We start from the raw sequence: 24,035 nt of genomic DNA, 5'->3' as shown, positions 1-24,035 counted from the left end.
TCAATAAGTGGTGCTGGGAAAACTGTACAGCTACATGTAAAAGAATGAAATTAGAACACTCCCTAACACCATACACAAAAATAAACTCAAAATTGATTCGAGACCTAAATGTAAGACCAGACACTATAAAACTCTTAGAGGAAAACGTAGGAAGAACACTCTTTGACATAAATCACAGCAAGATCTTTTTTGATCCACCTCCTAGAGTAATAGAAATAAAAACAAAAATTAACAAGTGGGACCTAATGAAGCTTCAACGTTTTTGCACATCAAAGGAAACCATAAAGAAGACGAAAAGACAACCCTCAGAATGGGAGAAAATATTTGCAAATGAAGCAATTCACAAAGTATTAATCTCCAAAACATACAAGCAACTCATGCAGCTCAATATCAAAAAAACAAACAAGCCAATCCAAAAATGGGCAGAAGACCTAAATAGACATTTCTCCAAAGAAGATATACATATTGCCAACAAACACATGAAAGAATGCTCAACATCATTAATTATTAGAGAAATGCAAATCAAAACTACAATGAGATACCATCTCACACCGGTCAGAAAGGCCATCATCAAAAAATCTACAAGCAATAAATGCTGGAGAGGGTGTGGATAAAAGGGAACTCTTGCACTTTTGGTGGGAATGTAAATTGATACAGACATTATTTACAATAGCCAGGACATGGAAGCAACCTAAGTGTCCATCAACAGATGAATGGATAAAGATGATGCGGCATATATATACAATGGAATATTACACAGTCATAAAAGGAACGAAACTGACTTATTTGTAGTGAGGTGGATGGACCTAGAGACTGTTATACAGTGAAGTAAGTCAGAAAGAGAAAAACAAATACCATATGCTAACACATATATATGGAATGTCTAAAAAAAAAAAAAAAAAAAAGAAAATGGTCAGAAGAACCTCGGGGCAAGATGGGAATAAAGATGCGGACCTACTAGAGAATGGACTTGAGGATATGGGGAGGGGGAAGGGTAAGCTGGGACAAAGTGAGAGAGTGGCATAGACATATATACACTACCAAACGAACGTAAAATAGATAGCTAGTGGGAAGCAGCCGCATAGCACAGGGAGATCAGCTCGGTGCTTTGTGACCACCTAGAGGGGTGCGATAGGGAGGGTGGGAGGGAGGGAGATGCAAGAGGGAAGAGATATGTGGACATATGTATATGTATAACTGATTCACTTTGTTATAAAGCAGAAACTGACACACCATTGTAAAGCAATTATACTCTAATAAAGATGTTAAAAAAAGTTACATTAAAAAAGAAATAAAGCCCATCATATTACATGCATTTGTTCTTTCTCTCACTGCTCTCTTGGCAATAGGCCTTTTGTTTTCCGAGGATCATCTTTCTGCTAGGATGTTGTCTCTCTTTTCTCTTCACTCCATGTCGCACAGCTTCTAGACAGCCATGACTTAGTATGCTACATGATCTCAACTCTTGGAATCTAGTCTGGATCAAGACACTAAACCTTTAATTTGCCCTAAGTGGGGATCGCTCAGATAGGTTTATTAACAAGAAGGTAATCACTAGAAACCATCAAGGGTTCAAGGAGAACCAGTTACACCAAACTAACTCTGCTTCCCTTTCCCACATGGTGCGATCACTAGTTTGACAGATCAGATAATGCTGTAGATTCTATATATCATGTCCTTAGCAAATTGGAAAATTAAGTCCTTTCATTATATCACTGTAGAACTGAAGGAGAAGTGTAAGTTATCTCTTAGGTGGATCTGTATTTGACTGCAGAACATATTAGAGTAGTACCGATTTACTGACTGATGTAAAGCTTTAGGGAGGCCTTTAGTGAGAGGCTGCAGAGCTCTGTACTTAAAACTGCTGAACAGAAAAGAATCATAAAGAATTTGAATGTAGCTACGGAAGACACATATGTTTACTCCAAATGAGCAAGATACAAAACAGAAAAAGACTGAAATGAACAAGATATAACTTAAGAAAGATGGTGATGGAAAACAAGTTAGCAGTTATCCTTGGGAAGATAATAAAATACAGGAAGCATGAGGGGGCATCTGGGGTGCTGGTCATGTTTGGGTGATTGATACAGGAGCGTGTTCACTCTGTAAAAATTCACTGAGCTTTACACTTGTGCTTGATGTACTTTCCAGTACAGTCTAACTCTGTTTTATCAGAATTATACAATCTGTGGTTCTAATTAGTGTGTGTTTGTGTATGTGTGTTAGTGATGGTGGTTTATGTAAATTGAGTCACATCTAAAACTATATAACGAATTACAGTGGGATTCTATAGCATTTAGATTTCTCATAAGTTTTTAGAGATTTTACTGTCCAATATGGACTTCCCTGATGATGTACATCATCATAATTGGCTACCAGGCTATAATATGGCCATGTATTTCCTTTAACATTACTCAGTAGAGGGAGAAAAGCAAATGAGATGAACAGGGCTGAGCAACTTATTATTATATTAACACAAAATATGGGCATTTTATGAAGTTATAAAATTTATTCAGTGTGTCCTCTTTTAGCCATACATGTATGAAAGAAATATTCTCTCAACATTGCCAACATTTATTCATATTTTCTTGGAAGCAAATATACGGTTGATATTCATTAAGTGTAAGTCTTCTCAAAGCCAAACATCTGCTTGGCATCCAACGTGTTCACAAACTTCTTTCTTTAAAGGAATGCCTGTTGAGCATTTATTAGCTTCATTTGTGCTTTATGACTACCCTTTAAGTAGAACATTTATTTAGACAAATCCTTAAAGTTTAAGACAATCCCAAAAGATTCAAGAAGCGGATCTGTCTTGACCCTTTACTTAACATTCTCAGGCTATGACAGAAAGTATTCAAGGTGTCCCTTTAGACGCCTTCTTGGAGGGCCCCTCGATCGGACTCAGGTGAAAGGTTTTGCCTGGAATGCCACTCCCGAGTGAGGACACTCACTGAAGTCAAGTGTTTTCTTATGCACTATGGGGAAAAGGGCCTAAAAGGGGGTTAAACTTTGATTAGAGATGTTGCAAGTAGGGAAAAATGCTTACTTCAATTTCACTTCTGCTTTTCAGAAGACATGAGTACATAAATTATGTAGGAGAACGGTGATTACTAGACAGTCTAAAAGCTTGGAGGCTCTAGGCCAATTTTCAACCAACTGTCACAGAACATAAGTTTCAAAATATGTTTAAGCTAAACTGACAACTACAGAAAAAATGTAAGATTCTTTGAAAGGCTGGCTTATGTGAACTGACGAGGATCTCTGAAACCACATGCTATTTAACACACAGCGATACTGCACTGCAATGTTCCCACTCTCTTCTGGAGGGAATATTAAAAGGGGTAGAACAGATGCTTCCCTGAATTAAGCAGATCCAAGCAGTAGACAGACTCTTCCCAGCACAGAGTGGCCAAAAGAAGCAGGGTTCATCCAAAAACTGAAAGGGCTAGGAGAGGTCCCCTGGCCTAGTAGCTCTCAAGCTGGAAGAAGCTAACCCAGGAAGGTTGCCTGTGTGCATGGGTTTCCCACCTTTCTATGCCAGAGAAGCTCCAATCTTAACTGCTGTAGACATCCGTTCTCCCTGGAATATTTGAATCACTACTATATGCTAAGCTCTTCATTTTACAGGTCACAAAACCAAGGCCAGAGTGATTCCATTAGGTATCCAAAGTGCCAGAGCAGTGAAGCTAGAACAAGCATTTCATAAATCCCCAGCTAAGGTGCCCTTCTATCAATTATACAACCTGTAAGACCTTAGGGCATAAAATATTGGCAGCTGAGATGAGAAAGTATTTATCTGGTACAGTTAGTTTGTAGAATAGCTCTTGATCTTAGCTGTGTACACAAATCTCCATGAGTCCTGGAGCAAGCCTTTTCCCTCTCTACCTGTCCAAGGAGTTCCAGGGAGTCTGTGAAATACCTTAAGCGGTACATTCAATTTTACATGTCTGTGTAAAATTCGTCCATAGTTTTCATTTGTTCTTCAAAAGTATCTGTGATCACACCAAATGGTAAAAATCAGTGTACCTGAAGAAGGGACTAGGAAAACTTACCAGAAATTCCTTTAACATAACATGCATGTTTACTATTAAACTACTCAGGTTATACAGGTAAATTCACACAGCGGTAAAAACAAAAACTGCACAGTACCTATGAAAATACAGTACTTGGTAGACTGATAAAAACAGATTTTATTTTACTTCTTGGATTTTACATAATTGAAAAAATTATTTGATGTATAACATGCAACCTTCACTCTGTAAACCAAAACCAGCACTCCAAAGCCCTGAATAATTTGGGGGCCAGGGGATTATTTCTGTCTCTGAGTATTCCCTTTAGAAAATGATGGTGAGTAAGAGATGTCATGACAACTGACAGAGAACAACTGTTTCTTTCAACTCAACTTTAGACTCTTCAGGGAAAACGCTCATCTTTATAACTCTGTCAATTAGGCAAACACTAAAAACTGCCTCCTGCTCTTCATGCTGATAATGTCAGGGAAGAAAAGTGGCTGATGTAATCCTGAAGATGGAGCTAATGTCCAGAGCCTCATTATCCATTAAGGGAGGCTTTCCCCCTACTTCCACTCTAGCAAAGAGAAGACTGCCGAGGAAGAGCAGATGCTGAATTATCTTCATGTATAGACTGACAAGAAATAAACTGTAAAGTCGTTTAAGCGGAAAAACCTAGAAAGCCAGCATGAACATAAACTAATTTGAGAAACAGTGCTCTACTGTATTTTGAAATAATATTCAGTATTTATCTGGAGGGTTTCTTATAATGGAGTAAAACAGAGAATTTCCTGAGGCTAGGAGATTACAATCATCTGAGAAACCAGGAGTAAGAATGCGTGCATTTAACTGTAAAGCAGGATATGCAGAACTGCCCACCTATTCCTCACAGTGAGGAATCATAATGGAAATTATACTTCAAGGTCAGTAAGCTAAATGACAAGAAGATGGTCTGTGCCAATAGTTTAAATGTCAAGCGGCACCGGGCCAAGAAGGTGCACAGATATAAATCGAGCAGTGGCACTGATGTAATTATGGGCTTAGACGAATTCTCAAAGCCAGACCGGAAGCTGAACCACAGTCCTTAGGGGAAAAGAGAGAATATGAAGGCAATTAGAGGAAAAAAGCAGAGGAAAGTTTTTTACTTTTAAAAAAAAATCCCTAAAACTCTAAATAAAACTCAATGTCTGCAGAGGGACCTTCATGGTCCTCAAACATGCATAAAACAGGATGGAGGGAGGAAGGGGCCACCCACATCTTTATAAGCTCAGTGTCAGAGCAGAGCTGCACGTGCACGGCAGTGTGTGTCCCTCCCAGGGGCCTGGGACCTGGAGGGGTGCTGAGGTCCATGTGACTTGTGAGCATCCAGAACGAGGATCTCAGGAGGGAATTTCACAAGCACAGAACATATTTTTTTCTCCCTGGACTCTGCTTTCTAGTTTTTCTCTCCCTCTGCTATTGTTTAATTTTGTGGTCCGACTTTTTGAAGAATGGTGGGAGGTACCGTGTTAAGCAATGCTCTAGGAATGAGGCTCAGCTGCGATGAAATCGGCCTCCCACGTCCTTCAAACCAACTGTGAGTCTGCCTAAAACACAAGGCAGACACAAATACGAAGGAGGGCAGGCAGGGACGTCCTGTTCATCCTTGTATGTGCAGCGTCTCTCCCCAGCACACAGTCGGCACAGAACGGATGCCAGCTCAAGGGAACCAGTCATTTTATCTAAACAGCTCTGTGGTCCGTTCTGTTTCTGAATAGGAGCCAACAGCCATATCACTTAATGTGCTTTTGAGCAATCTTTTGTTGATCCTTGTGCCTCCGTTAATGAAAGTGACTAAACAACCAAGTCTGGCACAAAATTATCCTGATGGGAGAGCATCAGAGTTGAACGTTACTAAGACCTGGTCAAGAGATTTACAAAGGAACCAAGAAACATCACTGGAAAAGCAGATGTTAAAAAATCATGAGTATCCTCATGCTTTTAATTTTTATTTATTTATTTTTAACATCTTTGTTGGAGTATAATTGCTTTACAATGTTGTTAGTTTCTGCTGTATAACAAAGTGAATCAGCTATATATGTATGTATAGCCCCATATTCCCTCCCTCTTCTCATGCTTTTTAAATAAGACAGTCAAGAAAATAATTTCCAATTTTTTCTTCATGGTTAAGCAGAGTCTGATTATTACTAATACGAAATATCTGTACACTGTACTGCCTAAAAGCTTTATAGTAATAGTATTTATTAATACATGCCACAGAGAAGAAAAATTAAATGAAATAATTAGATTCCTAGGAATAATAAGCAACTCTCTTAATGCTCTGAGTATAATATAATTTTATAGGCTGAAATGACACTTATCAAGGATATTTATTAAGTATGGTTTAAACTATATTTCACAAAAAAACCCCACTGATATTTAGGAAATACCTATAAGGCATGGCTTGTAAGTTTGGAGACAATATCATATACAGGATATTTAAGTAAATAAAGCCTGGACCAAAAAAAGTTTTAAAAAGCAGAAGATTCTTTTATTCATAAATATATTTTAAAAGAAAAAATAAAGGCCAATAGTACAGTTTTAAAGATAATGTTAAAAGCACAGATTCTGAGAAATTCTCCAGAAGCCCTGCTAGTATTTCATCTCGCATGAAGAGAAAGCAATTTGAGAAACTGCTACCCAACGCCTAGTCTGACCAGCTGGTAAGATTCAGCAAGTGGGTGGCAAAGAGGAAAATCCTTGCATTTCATGGTGACCAGAGGGGAAGAGACTGGGCATATTCATAAATATACTTTAAATTTTAGGAAGACACTGTTAAAACAATTTAGTCAAAGACATGAGGAAGATTCTTTGACAAGAAGTTCAGGAAGGATTGGAGCTAAATAGTTCACAAAAATACAATTCTATGGAGTAGGCCTTGATACCTCAAAACAGATTTTAATTTAGGATATAGGCAATATTATAAATTAGAGGGCAGAAGATTATATGGTCAATAAACAGCCTCAGAAAAATGCTCAGCTATTTGGAAAATGATTCAGTTAGTGTCTCCCATCATGCATTCCCCCACATAAGTCCAAGCAACAGAATCAAAGATTTAAGTGTAGAAAAACAGAACCTTTAGAGAAACAACCACGGATGGAAATGCAGGTAAATAAACACAGAATGGCAAGAAACCTGCCAATTCAAATTATGAACAATAATCATTAATGATTGTCAGGACTCACTTTCAAAACTCTGCTAATAAATGCTATCCCAGTTTGTGAACCCTGAGTGAATGAATTAATAAATAAATAACCTGACATTTATGGATTCGGGATAAAATAACTTCAAGGAACTTTAAAAATCAAGAACTTAGGATCCAGTTGCTCATTACTGAAATCTGACAATACCACGGAGAACTTACCTGCAGCAAATAACAGCTTTGCACGACAAAGCTAAGTCGAGAAAATACTGCCGTACTCCAAAAGTTAAGGCATACTTGAGGGTTTTCCCATCAATTATAAGAGCAAAGTCATTCTCCTTTCGAAGAGCATCACCAAGGGTAGTGCAGTGACGACTGAGAGTTTCCCTTGTTCCCTGTAAAATTAAACGAAAGATGCCCTCAACATTTACTTTACTCCCATTTGTTCTACCAAGGTTGTTCAGCAACTACTTTTAGTTATTTTTAGTGCTTTTTATGTTTCAAATTGCTTCCACATACCTCCACTCATCTGATTCTCACGAAAGCCCCTCAGACAAGACTGGACAAACATTATCAGAAAAATTGAGCGACTCCCTTAAAGCCAGACCCTGTTCCTAGCAGGGTTGGGACTCGACTACACGTCACCCATTCCCCTGCCATCTTTGCTCATTATTCCAACCACACGGTCACAATCTTCTTAAAATATTTTCAGTACATTATCTTGTTAAAGCATAGCAACATTGAACTAGTCAAAATTGCTTAGCTATGAATCAAGGGGAAAAGTTGCGGAATATAATTTAAATAATTTATGGGTATTCCTTCAGAAGTTGTCAATGCGACTGAAACTTAATTCTCAAGAGGAGGAAATGTAGTATCTGTAATCTCTTGCCACTTCATGAATTGGCGTCTATAACTTTAATCGTGATTTCATGATGCTGTATTTCAGCTGGGGATGGTGACATGTGGCCTAGTAATCTTGATGGATTGAATAAAAGAACCCCTTCCATCAATGAAGAGTTCACTTTCAGGCACAATAAAAACCTTTAGTGTCAAGGAAGGCTTTGTTCACCTCAGCTATATAGAGAGGTTGTATTTGGCTCCCTCTGTTAAGAACTATTGCTTTCCCACCTCTTCAAAGGGAAAAAATTTCAAGATATTTAATTTTTCTCCCTAGATCCTGTAGACTCTTCCTATAACCTGATGGGGACAGCTTCTTATTTCAACGGAGCCCTAACATTATGAAGAAACAGAACACGGGCTCTGCACAAGGAAATGTAAGGAACAATTACCTTCCTATTAGAGTTTTGTTCTGAATGCTAGTATCTGAGCCTGCAGTTATTTATATAATAAATTTAACAAATCTATGTTTATATAATAAAATACACCTATAGTAAAAAATAATACATAATAATTTTTGTTATATTCAAAGGAGATATAATTATTGTTCCAATTTAAGACTGTGGTACAGTTATTTGAGTTATCTTCACAAAGAGGGAAGCAAAGACAGAGGTAATTAAAATTTTATATTGGGGATTTTTGAAGGTATTTCTACATTCGTATTTCAAATGTGGTTCACACTATGTTCTGGAATTTCAGGATCTGTTTATCGAAATAACAGACCTGTGTTGTACCGTAAAGTAAGACTGCCCAACCCTCCGAACGCTGGAACTTCATTTAACACTTCCCCTGTTCCTTGTTACACACAGTGACATGAAGGACCACCATATAGCAGCATTCTTTGCAAAATTTTCTGTTCACACTTTACATCGGGGGGAAAGAGCTGTTTTAATTTACAGGCCTCACTCTCCTATTTCCTCCTGGACATTTTTGGCCCAAGAGAATTCTAAGAAAAGGAGGTAAAAAGTGTCAGCAAGATTCTGCAAGCAAAATTTATCAATGACTATCCATAGCAGATTACCCCGGATTGTCTTAAAAGCAAATTCCCATAGACGAAATGAACAAACAAGCAGATTAATGCACGGATAAAAAATGAAAATAAAATAAAACAATATTTAGCATGTACCACACACCAGTCATGGTTCTAAGGGCTACACACACAGATACGATACTTCAGTTAACACTTATAACAACCCTGTGCAGGAGGCACAACTATTGTCTCCATTCTGCAGATGATAAGCATGAGACTTAAAGTTTAATTTCCTTGCCCCAAAACACATGGCTACTAAGTAGTGAAACCAAACTCAGAATTAAATTTCTGTACTAGCTAGTCTTTCTCTACATTATCCAGCAAAAACAAAACCAACAGTACCAGGCATAGCAAATCATAAGTGGAATCCCCATACCATTTCCCCTGTTGTTTCCCTAGAGCCCTCATCATCTCTCATCTTGTCTTTACCACCAACAGAGCCTTCTCTTTAGAAGACAAACTTGAAACACAAATGAGTCTCTTCTTGCTGTAAAATTTTTCAATGGCTTCTACTGCTTACATGATAAAATCTAAAATGCAAGTCCAGCTAACTTTCGTTCGCTTTTCTCTTCACAATCTTGACTCCTTTATTCCCTCTCTCTGGACCACCCTTTCCTCCTGAGATATTCCACTATCTTTGAAACCAAGCTGTCCTCCCAAGCCCTCCCAGACTCACTCCAGGCTATCATGTGTAATTCACTCTATGCTAGCAAGACCCTCAGTTCCTTGAGGGGAGAGACAATGTCTAATGTGGTTCCCAGCCACAAACAGTGCCTGTAATTACAGATGCTCGGGAAAGACATATTTATGGAATGAGAGCACTGATAAATTTTGATTTCACCCCACTGGAAGCACTCCATTTCCCCTCTATTATCACTTCTGATTTGAGAGAGACAGAGAGAGAGAGAGAGAGAGAGAGAGAGAGAGACAGACAGACAGACAGTCAGTCTTCTCCTTCGTGCTCTTTAATTTTCTAGAGAATAATAGGGATTATTACTTCAACAGTCTTTGAAACCAAGGCATTGTCCACTAAAATGCATGTTTGTGTACCTGTGTATTTATTTGCTTGCCTGCCTATCTACCTATCTACTTACCTATCCATCCATCCATCCATCCATCCATCCATCCATCCATCCATCCATCCATCCGCTACTGTTTTTTAAAGTTTTGCCCAAGTCACTCCTGATCTGAAAACCCAAATGAAACCTGAGATGTACCTCAGAAGGACTTCAAATTTCTTTATAGATCAGCTGCAAAGCGAGACTCAAAGTCAAGTAAACCCCTGGCTGTGCAAGCCCCTCATGATCCAGCCTGTTTGACACAGTCCTGTGTGCCCCACTCTATCTTCTTCTGAGGGCGTTCTCTAACACCTTAAAATGTATTGAGAACTTATTTGTGGCGTCAGCACCCCTGGGTTTCCTGGGTGATTATCACAGATCTGCAGTAAATCAAAAGGTGTCAGGAGATGTAACAGAGATCACATTTCAGAAGGTGAGTCAAAATCTTTGCACAGCGAATTCTCCAGTCAGCCTACCTAGGGCGCAAGGTAACAACAACAGAAAAGCTGCAAACACTTTCTTATTTTAGTTTACAGTTTTATTTTGTAAGCAGCTCTGTTGTTGGCTGTGTGCTGCCAGTTACATGTTATATTTCACCCTTATTTATACTGCCAGGAGTATTTTAAAATTCTTTTATTTATGAAAGTTTATTGCTTCTCCTCTAAGCCTGGGAGCCATACTTTATGGCCATATTGCATTGAAGCTTATCTCCTGTAGCTAGAAATAAATTTATTACTACATTAGCTGTTGCTTTGTTTTCTTTTTGGCTACTGAAGGGGGAAATGTTTAAACATTTAAACTTAGTGACATGTGAAAGTGTAAATATATAAATGAGAAGCTAACTCAGAAAAAGGATAAAAGACCACAGAGTACAACAACATAAAAGCTCTGTATCTCCTTATGCTACAAAGTCTTATTTGTGGGCTGAAAGAAAAGGAGCATTTGTTGCTATAATCAGGGAGAGTCAGAAGTAAAGGCAGTTTGGGCAGACAGGCATTCAGGCGTCTCACCAGGCGGGGACCCAGGTATGGGAAGGAGCCGCAGGGAAAGCGGGATTTGCCTGCACCTCTCACAGCCTGCATCCCACGTGGACATGACAGTTGAGCATTCAGCTCTCCTCTCCCTGCCCACCGGCTGCGCCTAGCCAAGTGCTCATCAGGGGCCCTTATGAGCTCCTCCAAGCTTTCCTGCTTTGCCAAGTCACAATTCAGTCCACAGCCAACACTTCTCTGTTCTTAGTCCTGACACAACAGGGACTAAGAAGGGAATAAAATCACCCCCCCCGAGGACAGGCTCTACTCCAGCTCTCCTCTCTTATATGGGTGCTCATTACTGCTGATCTATACTTTCACCCAGGCCTAGCCGATTCCACTGTTCCCAGAGGTTACTCCAGACCTTTTCTTCCCTTCTTCAGACTCCAAATTTGGCTCCTGTTAGCACAGCAAACATCTACCTGCTTTACTGAGAACATTCGTACCAAAAATAATTCTCGCAACTTTCCTCTCTTAACCTCAAAACTTCCCTTTACCTAATCCTCCCTAATTCCTGAGCTGGGGGGAAGACCTGCCTTCTTTTCTCACGTCTGTTCCTTCCTCTTCTCCCCTGTATCTTTATTCTCCCCCACTGTCTCTCTTTTTTTCCTTTAAGACTACATACGGAAAGCAATGAACAAATAAATAAACCAAGAAATGTCCCTGACTCTATTTTTCCTGAGTCCTCCAGGTGACATGAATACCTCCACCTTCTGGATTCTCCAAATATGTGTTTATACTTACACAGTGTAGTGTGATGTATAATTGCTTATCTGTTTATATCTCTACTTCCCTGCAGGACTGAGGCCCTTGATAAAGAGATGAAATAAAATCAATACAAGCTTGGTAATAAAAGAATAACCATATTATTAATGATTGGAGAATACCTTGTGAGAAGTTACAATGATTTTGTTGTGTGACCATTTTGAGGATTGTTTTTTGCTGCCTGTAAAACTCCTGTGTAATCTTGGATACTTTTAATTACAGCAATAAATAAAATGTTAGTGTGTTTATTTTATTGCAGAGGAAATGGAGAACAAAGTGGTGGTTATGATCTAACATATCCTTCTATCTCATATAACAGAAATTGTCTAATGAATATAATGGAAGTAGACTAGCTACTTAGTGATCAAGCAAGTTATATAATAGTGGATTAATGAGAAGAAAACAATGTGTATTTGGTTCATAAGAAACATGCTTGGAAAAGAAAAAAGAAAGAAAGATGCGTGGCAGATAATTAGGTCAAGCACAATTCCTCACAAAGATAACTCAGACCAAAGGGCCTTAATAAATTTCTATTTGAATCTTTAGGGTATTACCTGGCAAAACAGATAATATGTTCATACAATACCTGTCAGGGAGGGGGAAATTTCCCACCCTCTGCTTCTTGAGTTTTTTTTGGCTGGCCTAATAATTAAATTGGCACAAGACAGATTAACAGGAGGGAAAAAAACCCAAATTTAATTAGTACACATGGAGGTCTCATAGAAATGGGACCTAAGAAGTGACCAAAGCAGGCAGTTTTTATATTTTTTAGACAAAGAAATAACAAATTTGTAAAGAATTGACAAGATAGAGACGTTTAAGCTTGGGGTAGTAAATTAGTGAGGAAGTAACAAGTTTTGTTTAAACAGCCTTCTTGGCACGGGATTTCCTACCTCTAGTGATAAGGATGTCTATCTACCTCCTGGTGCAGGGCAGGTACTTTTCAAATGGGAGATTTATTTCTTGCTTTCTAAAGACAAAGGAGGGTCAGAATGTTCTTCTTGGATTGGCTGTTTCTCAAGTAACTTTAATTCAAAATATTCAATATGCCAGTCTGGCATTTTAGGGTGGCCTGCCCTGACCCCCAACATACCCTCCAATAAAATAAAATAACAACAATTTTTAAGAAATGAAAGACTGGCAGCTTTATGAAAATCTTTTAAAATTACTTTTACATGAACTTTGCCAAGGAAATCTTCGATAAAAATCACAGAGGGCACCCTAGACAATGAACACAATTTTATAGTGAAATAAATGGAAAGCCCTGACTTGTTTGGAAAGTATCATAGCATGCAAGATGTCGTTTGCATTTTGGCAAAAACTCTGCTTGGAACACTCTAAAGAACCCAGAGGCCAGATGTGCAAAGAACATGTTAGGCCACCTAAGAACTCTGATTTTGATGGCCCCAAATGTAATGTTGCAGAAAGTACTTGCATAAAAATGGCCCTTTTCAGCCTCTGGCCTTTGGTTTTTCTTTCTGATTCCTTTCAGGGGTTTACAGGACAAATAGTCTTACTTAGGAACATATCCAGGAAACACCCCAGTAGAGAACGTGGAAATATCCCTAAGGAGAGGTAAATAAAAGCCTCTTGCCTTTGACTAGAAGACTAGTCTATTCCAGTCTAACCAGCAGAAATGATGTGAAGATTACAGATAGTGTAAAATGTAACACCTAAATGTCGTGGTGTGGGTGTCGTATGGGTGTCCTAACACCCATACCCTGCTCCAGGGCCACAGTTACTTACAGTGACAGAAGAAAATGTGTGATCGCTCATCTTATCCCAGAAGGAGTCATCAGCAAGGCTAAGCCAAAGAGCAAAAGTTAAAGGAAAAAAGTATACATATACACACTTATTTAGTTCAAACTGTATTTTGGTATTTGGGTCAGAATACAAACAAGCCTTCAGCACCTGTATTTATTCCTGGGAATCTGTTAAACGTGTGCAGGTCAAATGATAAATTTATGTTTATCATAAGTTTATCATGAGTTCACCACCAGTTAAGTGAAATAAGCATAGAGTTTTGGCTAATGCTGAATCACTTTTGGAAGACACACAACTTTCACCCTTGTCAGAATGGACTTAAGTTTATGAAGCCTGTGCTTCTCACTTTAGTAGCAGCACCTCGGGTTTCTGTTTTCACTTACTTTCCACTAAAAGGACAAAATGCAACATAATGTTACAGGAGAACATCTTGTGGAACAAAGATGGCGACACTGATGAAATAAGACAACTTGCTGGAGGTTGGGTCACTGTAAAATAACTCTTCAGAACTCGTCAGCTGATGTGCACAAGTTACCAATCAGTGTAGAGAAGGCAGCCATCAACATATAACAAATATGTAACCATAAAAAAGTGGGGTTTTTTTAGTTAGAAAGCCAAGGATGGCCATGAGGGTTCACATGATGCTTCTGGGCACCAATAACATTTGGAGCAAAACGATGAAGCCACTTTGTAAGGGACTTAAGTTCCAGAAGCTGAAACATATCCCATGGCTCAGAACTCAAGGCTTTCCTCACCTTTAGGTGGTTGTAGAATATAAGGGGAAAACAAGCTAATCAAGCATTTTTCACCTTTCTTGGAAAGGAAATATTAGGTGTTTTATTTTGAAAAAAAATTCCTTATGAAAAAACTAAATGAGAAATAAGGAATAGCTTCAACCACTAACTTAAGTAAAGACACCAAGAACTCCAAAATACTTTTGGATCAGGTGGCTACCTAGGCTCAGTGTTCTACAAAGGATTATATCCCACATTATATGTGGGATATAATTATATGAAAAGGTGTCACAGGTAAGTTTATTTCATGGCCTATCGATAAACTTCTTCACCAGGAGTACATATGTATTCCAATCTACCTCGTCCTTATTTTTCACTTGACTAACTCTAGAAGGCAGTAATATGGTATCAGAATGACTTGGTTAGAATCGTTGTTCTCCCACTTAATGGCTGTCTTTCTTCAGGCAGGTTACTTAATTTCTCTCAATCAAATTTTTCTCATTCATAAGATTGGGTTAATATCTCTTTTGTAGGGTTATTGTGGTGACAAGATGTGCTAACTCAGGTGTCCTGTCCAGTGCTTGGCTCAGAGATGATTTCCAGGAAAGACTAATTCTTTTCCTTCCTCTGACATCAGGTCTAAGAGAGATGTCAACACCCGATGAAGAATGAATGCTCTGCAACCTGTCAATCACTGCACAACGTCAGTGCAATCCAAGTGGTATATTGCTGAGATGATTTTCAGTTTCCTTTTGAAATCTCCGAATGGCAATTTTATTTCAATCTACTTTTTCATTGCTAACACTCAACTCTACTAGCTACTACTTCTTCTACATAAAAACTATCTGGAAACCTGTCTTCCTCAATTACAGAAAAGATGGCATTATCTCTTCTCATATGGCATGTAGCTCTTGCTAGATGGTAGGAGGACAAATATTTATAAAGTTAACCTAGACTGTTTTTCTTTATCTCTTAATTTCTGTCTCTAACCTGATACAACTCTTTTTTAAAAAAATAAATTTATTTATTTATTTATTTTCAGCTGCACTGGGTCTTTGTTGCTGCCCTAGTTGCGGCGGGCGGGGGCTACTCTTTGTTGCGGTGCGCGGGCTTCTCATTGTGGTGGCTCCTCTTGTTGCGGAGCGCAGGCTCTAGGCGCACGGGCTTCAGTAGTTGTGGCTTGTGGGCTCTAGAGCGCAGGCTCAGCAGTTGTGGCACATGGGCTTAGTTGCTCTGTGGCATGTGGGATCTTCCTGGACCAGGGCTCAAACCCGTGTCCCCTGCATTGGCAGGCGGATTCTTAACTACTGCGCCACCAGGGAGGCCCTGATACAACACTTGAGCAGAAAATAACTTGAAGGTTACAAAGTGATTTGGCATTTCTCTCATACTATCTATGTTTTTTGCAGATGACCACATCAATATATGTTAGACTTTAAGCTCCCATAAAGATATATCTATATATCTATATATATATGCAGAGTTACATAAAATAGCATTATATGTAAATGAGAGCTTCACAAATAGTAGGTTGAAAATAACTAATGATAAACAAAACACAGAGGACTTATTTCGCTGGCATGTTCTTCAGCTCTAACACCATCAACTTAACTTCTTAGGTAGTGATGATTTTTTAAAAAAATTAATTAATTAATTTATTTTTGGCTGTGTTGGGTCTTCGTTTCTGTGCGAGGGCTTTCTCTAGTTGTGGCAAGCAGGGACCACTCTTCATCGCGGTGCGTGGGCCTCTCACTATCGCGGCCTCTCTTGTTGCGGAGCACAGGCTCCAGACGCGCAGGCTCAGTAGTTGTGGCTCACGGGCTTGGTTGCTCCGCGGCATGTGGGATCTTCCCAGACCGGGGCACGAACCCGCGTCCCCTGCATTGGCAGGCAGATTCTCAACCACTGCGCCAGCAGGGAAGCCCGATATTGATGATTTTTAAAAGCAGATAAATAAATACTTACTGGGTGTGTGTGTGTGTGAAAAAACCTTAGTTTACCTACTTGGTTTTAAAACCTACTATCAGTTAACTTAAAATGTCAAATAAGAGAATATATATAAAAATCTTAAACTAACACCTATTTTATTAGCTGTTTTGGTGGTTGGTGGCCCCACCTCATCATCATTTAAGACATGAGGTATTTACAAATTTATGGCCTAATAATGTTTCATTCTTTCTCTATTTTTGCACTCTCCAAATGTTCATACCCTAAAATTACAAATCAGTGGAACATTCCAACGACATTCTTAATAATACATTCTGACCATATCAAGTATGGACAATGTTAGCACATTCTTAAAGAGTGAATTATGATTTCCATGAAAGCAACGTCGGTAAACCATTGGGTATTATCTTTTGACACTGTATTACTGATTCAGTGGAACACTGGCCATTGCCATTCCATATAACCCTATGCAACATATATATCAACTACTTCTTTAGCTACTGCAGGCGGTAGTAAGTGGTAAAGAACATATACCTGAGAGTAAAGAGAAATTACATTTATATACAATTGGTTCATTTAGTGTTCATCTCCGTCAGGATCACTATCTCTCTTGGACAGTTTCTGACCAGAAAAACCGGTGTTTCTAAACTCCTAGGCTATATTAGAACATAACCTTTAAAAACAAACTTGTATAGAACCAAACCAAACATAAAGTCATTTTTCCAAAATGGGTAAAGGCAGACAGAAGGTGAAATCATTAAAAATATGGCCAAAGAGGTCTTCTAAAACAGCTTAGTGGAAGGCAGCCAAGCAAATGCATTTAATCAATACATATTGCTAAATATAATGAAGAGGGAAACAGAGAAAACAATTTTTTTCATGCTTTGCTGATACACAGATATGAGCTTTCCAGGGCAGGCGTAGGTATAAAACACTGTAATTGAGGAAATGGCCCAATCTCCTAGTAGGGTCATGCCATCTGAAACAGGTCAAAGAATGGAAGAAGCTAAGAAAAGGAAGTTGCAGCTCTGGGTAAATTGCTCTTGGCCCCTGGGCAGAGGTTTGGGATTTGGGATTATGATAGGTTCCATCAGGCAAATAATTCGTTGTGAGGCAACTATTCTCGTTTAGGGTACCCTAGAGAGAAAGGCAGAAAGTGTCCAATCTGGGTCCAAGTCTATCTTTCAGTGTTGGGAGGGGGCCACAGAGCAAAGACAGAAAAACCCCAGGAAAGGAAGGAAGAGTGAGGTAGGGGATATAATTATATAATTTAAATAGTTTTGTGGATAAAGGCTTTTACCAAAGCCCTCATAGTAATTATTTGAAACCACCATTGAAAGTCTCCTAAACACTTATTTTGAGCTTGGCATTAAATATTCTCCAGCGGCGGCAGTGACTCAAGGGCAGGAGGAAGTGTCCTGGAGGAACTGGATGGGCAGACATCCAGTCTCTCGTATGGCCTTCAATTCAGCCAGAAGAGGCTGCACAGAATATACAACCGGTTTTTTGAAAATAAGCAAATTACCAAATCAACGGTTTGGAGAAAGTAACAACTGGGGTCTGTGAGAAATTCTTACCCAGAACCACAAAGAAAGCTAATGTTGGGCCCATTTTCCTCATGATTTGAATTAATTAATGTAGGAATACAGAGGAATCATTATCTGCTGTGTTTTCTCACTGCAAATTCCAGATGCACATCATTTCCATTATTTCCTACATCCATTCAAATAAATCTATGTACAACTGTCATAGTAAAACGAAATATAGGGTCGTTCCTGAATTTCATAAATACAAGATGCCCAAACACCACCATCTCCCAGAAGAGCATTCCTCTTTCAGCAGCTCTGCAGTCCTGGTGGTGAGTGGGAGAGGAGGTAGGGACAAGCTGGCAAATGTGGGGCATGCCTTCCAGAATGCTTTTTTCTGAGACTGAGTCCCCTTTACCTCTGGAGAAGGAAGGGTTATTTAAGAACAAAAAGAAAAACAGTTTTGGACTTAGAGCAATCTAGGTCAAAATTGAGGATCCCACAGTCGTTAGCTTTGTGAACTCAAAGTCTCCATCTGTATTTGAGACAGGCACCATCATCCGTACAGGAGCAGAGGCTAATGCATGCAGATTTGCCTGGCACATAGGTTTCCTGTAAACTGTCAATTTTATGGCTATGCTGATTCATCAAAAGATACTAAAAAAGAGATGCAAAAAAAGTCACAAGGCATGGTCTGCTCACCTCAAAAATGCCATCAAGCTGTGGGGAGATGGCAAGAGGGCAGACTGGTTAGAAGGCATTTATCTGTAATTCTAGGTCTCAGAGAGTCTTAGAAGAGCTCAGATGTTTAGCCAAAAAAAAAGATAAAGAATATTCAGGTTTAGGGGGATGAAGAATTTCTCAGAACAGCAACACTATGAATCTGTGAACAACTTCACTTAGGGTTCTGAACACAACCCAAGATTACAGAATTTTGTTTGAGCAAAGGGGACACATTTTGTTTTTAAGAGACCAAACAATGGGTTTGATGGAACTTTTTCAACCACAGTCTTTGGCTTGTGGCAGACACGGTCTTAAATCAGAGGAACAGAGAACAGATTATTTGTTCTTATGTTATTTTCTTTTTCTGTAATGTTTACATATATTTTTTACTAGCCCGTTTCTCTCAAACGTAACAAAGTTGGCTTTCTTCACTGAGAGCTACTTGAAGTAAGCCGTGTGCCAGACAGTATTTGAACAATCATCCTGCAATGGGACATTATAAAAACATATCTTTGCTTTTGATAGGGATACATTAACACCTTAAAAGTTAAACTGAGATCTTAAACATTTTCAGGCCAAAAAAGCTGAAACAGTTTTGCTAATGGCAAAAGAACATTCACAATACTAAAGTTCCAGAGCTGGCAGTGGAGGAAAACTCAGTGTGGTTTAAAACCTGCCTGAACTATTTTTCAAAGCAATACAAAATGTATTGTATTAGACTCATGGGACATATCAAGACAAAACTTGAAGTAGCCTCAATTCTCTTTTTTCCCCTCCTTTTCCGGAGTCAAGTCAATAACTTGTTTATTCTGGATTTCTTTCAGAAGCCGTTCAACAGTGACTGGTTCCCCAAACAGTAAAGTTTGTCTGCATAATACATATAAGTAGACCTTAAAAGGGTGCAGATGACAACTTCACCATTTATGTCATGAATGCCTGTAAGTTACATTTGAAGCTTACATGGTGTTAGAAAATCAAATTCAGCTAGGAAAAAAATGTGCAATCCCATAAAGGGCTTTCTTTTACCATGGTGTTGAAAAATATATATTTTTATCCTTGTTAATATGAAATGTGGTTAACAATTCATTTTCTGTAAAATATATGAGTGAGGGAAAACACTGGTACCATAATCAAACCTAGGTTGGCTTAAGTTCATATTTGCAAATTAAGTAGAGAAATTTAAGTAGTGAGGAGGGCAGCTGTTTAAAATCACCTCTTACAGCAGCTGGCAAAACAAAACTCCCCTTACCCCCAGGAATAATGATGCTAAAAGAAATTATAATGATCATGATAATGGTCCATACTTCTTAAGTGCTTACTAAATGCCAGACATTGTACTTAAAAGGTACTGTTTTGTTTAATCCTCACACCAACATCCTAGAGATGGATATTATTATTATCCTTATTTTATAAGAGTCACTGGCAGCTGAGGCCCAGAAAACTGTTTTCTTAGACTCTGGAATCCAGTGACTTAGATACATACTCCAGGGCTGCTTAGCACTAGAGGTCAAGTTAACCTTTCAAGATTGGGCATAATAGTATCTGCCAACTAATGTTTTCAGGTGTAAATGTGATTGTCCCTGTAAAATCCTTAGTCCAGTACTTAGTACAAAATATAAGCACTTATAAACATAAGCTAGTGTTTCTCTTATGACTGTAATAGCCATGCATAGAAACCTGCAGGGGTAAGCAGAGTTCCCTTTTCACACAGTCAAAAAGCTGCATTTTCCTTTGGGATCCATACTCTGCTTCCTTATATTGGGTGCTGACTCCTAATCAGGCTAAATGTAAATGTCAACAGAAGCAGAAACTGAATGCCCAGATGATTAGAAGGAGGGGTGGGCAGGGCTTCTCAGGAGTTAAACTTGGGAAAACTAGAAGCCTTTTTTTTTTTTTTCCGGTATGCAGGCCTCTTACTGTTGTGGCCTCTCCCGTTGCGGAGCACGGGCTCCGGACGCACAGGCTCAGCGGCCATGGCTCACGGGCCCAGCCGCTCCGTGGCATGTGGGATCCTCCTGGACCGGGGCTCAAACCCGCGTCCCCTGCATCGGCAGGCGGACTCTCAACCACTGCGCCACCAGGGAAGCCCTAGAAGCCTTTTGACTCTTGAGTGGAAGAAATTTATTTCTCCAAGTTCCTCACATACATATTTAACCATCATTTCTGTTGATTCAATAAATATATAGTAAGTAATTTTCCTCTCTGCCCCTTTTTGTTTCCTAGGGAAGCCAGACAGTAGAAAAGAGGAGAAAAAACAAGAACAAATTTAAGATCCAGCCCTACCTCTCAGGACATATCCCACAACTCTCCGTATAAAAAAGATGCTAAAAGGAGGAGAGGCCAAGGTTACAGGTATATCATGTGAGACTCAAGAAAGATGATTTGGGTACCTACAGAGTTAATGGCTTAAGAAATTATGGTTCCTCCCACCTACCCAGACTTGACAAATGAGGGTAGTGAAATCCTGAGCTATCTCAATGAAACAGTCTTCAATTTCTTTCTACCTTTTAGAAAAAGTTAGATCATATCCATCAAAAAAAATATTCTGGGTCACCTGAAAGTATTTCCAGAGATTCACAGAGTTGGTATGCTATGGGGGATATGAATACTATAATAATCACAGTCCTTAATATAACATCAACTCAGTCCCTCCAGAATTGTTTTACTACATTTTGAAAGATGCTGTAATCAGACACTGGGAGCTAAAGATAGGTCACATAGGAGGTTCCCTAGTTCTTAGCTCACATTTTCAGATGTTTCCAGTTTTAACAGACAGGATCTAGGTCATTAAGTGAAAAGGGTTTCTGTGAATTTAATGGGATACTTCCTGGGCATTTCTGTAGAGTTAGGGAAGAAGTACAAAATATCCTTCAAGCCAGTAATTTAAAATTCGTGCTTTTGCAGACCCTTAAGAAAATGTCTCATACCAAGATCATAATCAGAACCCCTAACAAAGTGGTTCAAAGTCACATGATAGAAAATTGTGTTACCTAACAAATATCTGATAGATTCTGATCTACTTTAGATTATTAAAGATGCTCCTCCATGAAATTCTTACTTTCTAAATTAAAACAAACATGATCAAGCTTTTTAAGAAATTCTTTTGCTGACACTGTCAGGTAACTGGGTGAGAACACCTAGCTTTGCTCTCAGGCGTCATACTAGCAGGGCGTGCTGCTTTTGCTGTGTAAGGAACCAGGAATGTGCAGAGGCAGAAAAGCCCATCAGATTTCCATATTAGGTCTGTAGAGCAAGGCTTCAACATAGACTATTTTTCTACACAATTCTGTAACATATCCTTTTTATACGTGCCATGCCTTGTGCTAACCATACCAATCCAAGGGTAACGTTATCCTCACCTGATAGGCAGCACAAGTGACTCAGAGAAGTTATCTAATTTCACTTTGCCCAGGGTGCCCCACTCAGGTGGGGCAGAACTGTACCTTAACCACTGTGCTACCGCACAGAATGATTTGAGTACATTAAAATTGTCACTTGACAAAACTCTGAACACCCACAATTTATTTCCTATTATATTAATATTATTTCCTAAGATGGCATGTTCCTAAGTTTATCACCTAAATGTTAATTATTCTTTGTGTTGATGGAGTGGTAACCCTATCTCTTACTATTATCAGTACAACTTGAACACATAGGATGCATTTCTTTTCCATGGCAATGAAAAATAAATAATGATTTACCTAGACTCATTCTAATGACCTGCCTGAAATCTCAGACACGGGTTGTATGACACAAGATCTGATGGAGCTATGATGCAAAGTGCTGTTTCCTTTCCTGCTGAGAAGCAAATGAGTTTACCACAGCAGGTCTGACCCCAGACAGCCAGATTTGTAAAGTCACCACTTAACTCCCTGGGAGAAAAACCTTCTCCAGACAGCAGTGTGAGAACCCAAGGTAGTCTGGAGCTGGATGAGTCAGTGTCAATTCATTCAGCCATAGTGTTTGCCTGTGATCTTCCACACCTAACTGGCACTTGAATTGCTAAGGACATTTCTAAACACTTTGCTCTTTAAGTATCAGATATGATCGATTACTACCAAACTTAAAACTGATACACGACCTTTTTTTGTTTTTAAAGGAAGCCCTTAATTAAACCTTATTCAGTGACTCACTTCTCAAATATTTATGGAGTACGAACTATGTGCTAGGCAACTTGCTGGGGAGTGAGAGAGAATGGCAAACCAAAACAGACAGACGGGTGTCCCTGCTCTCACTGAACTTGAGTATTCCCCTGAGGCTCTACGTTTGCTCCTGCAGCAATAGGTAGTGCAAGTACCTTTGAGGTGTTTATTACTTTAAAAAAAAAATATTATGTATTTATTTATTTGGCCCCGTCAGGTCTTCGTTGAGGCACGCGGGCTCAGTAGCTGCGGCACTCAGGCTCTCTAGTTGTGGCGCATGGGCTCCAGAGCGCGCAGGCTCAGTAGTTGTGGCGCGTGGGCTTAGTTGCCCCATGGCACGTGGGATCTTAGTTCCCTGACCAGGGATTGAACCTGCATCTCCTGCACTGGAAGGCGGATTCTTAGCCACTGGACCGCCAGGGAAGTCCCACTGAGGTGTTTATTACTTTTGAGTTGCCATCTTGAAAACTTCAAAATGGAAATAAATAAACCTGTCTTAACAATACATGATTCAGTACATTGAATATTTCTGGTATTTCAGTTTTCTCTTTTTTTCTTGAGATTGCTATTTACATCACTTGATATTTAAAACATTTCAAGACTGTGTTTGTCTAAGAGTTGGAGAAAAATGATGAAACAAGTGAAAACAAAAGAAGCAATGCTAGCACACTCAACATAAAGTGAAAGCCTAAATCCAGACAAAAAGGATGTCAAATCAAGCATGGTCGTGTTTTTGCTTCGACAGGTCCCACTCCTGACTTTCTTCAAGTGTCAGAAAACCTGGGTACCACATGTAACCCATGATGCTGACAAAGGCCTAATGGTCTACAGAGATTATTGGGATGTTTACACTGAGGGTCTTGCAATGTTGTGAACAACTGCAACCTAGTTCTGGAACCACCTTCGATGGCTCCTTCTCAGGGACCCCATGGGATAAGTTTCCCTGAATTTCACACCACATTGCTGGCATTGGTGCCCCCATTTCCTCCTCCCTAACTCTTATTCTGGTCCCTTACCTGCACCCCATGCCTCCCACCCTTCCAACTTGCCTATGTAGAACTGCTTCTACACATCACACCGCTTTTTTTTTTAAATAAAGTTATTTATCTTATTTATTTATTTTTGGCTGCATTGGGTCTTCATTGCTGCACGCGGGCTTTCTCTAGTTTTCAGTAGTTGTGGCACGTGGGCTCAGTAGTTGTGGCTCGCGGGCTCTAGAGCGCAGGC

General features: G+C 39.3%; 1 protein-coding gene across 1 annotated transcript in view; it reads right to left on the bottom strand.

Annotated features, from left to right (window-relative positions):
- The window catches only part of ATP8A1 (ATPase phospholipid transporting 8A1), a 242,227-nt gene that overhangs the window by 75,835 nt on the left and 142,357 nt on the right, over nt 1-24,035 (bottom strand). The window contains exon 25 of the mRNA XM_028492008.2: nt 7,414-7,586. Coding sequence (XP_028347809.1) covers nt 7,414-7,586 — 173 coding nt within the window. The remainder of the gene's footprint in view (nt 1-7,413; nt 7,587-24,035) is intronic.

This window comes from Physeter macrocephalus, chromosome 7 (assembly GCF_002837175.3).
Source record: "Physeter macrocephalus isolate SW-GA chromosome 7, ASM283717v5, whole genome shotgun sequence".
Lineage (NCBI taxonomy): Eukaryota > Metazoa > Chordata > Mammalia > Artiodactyla > Physeteridae > Physeter > Physeter macrocephalus.
This window is presented reverse-complemented; position numbering and strand designations above follow the sequence as displayed.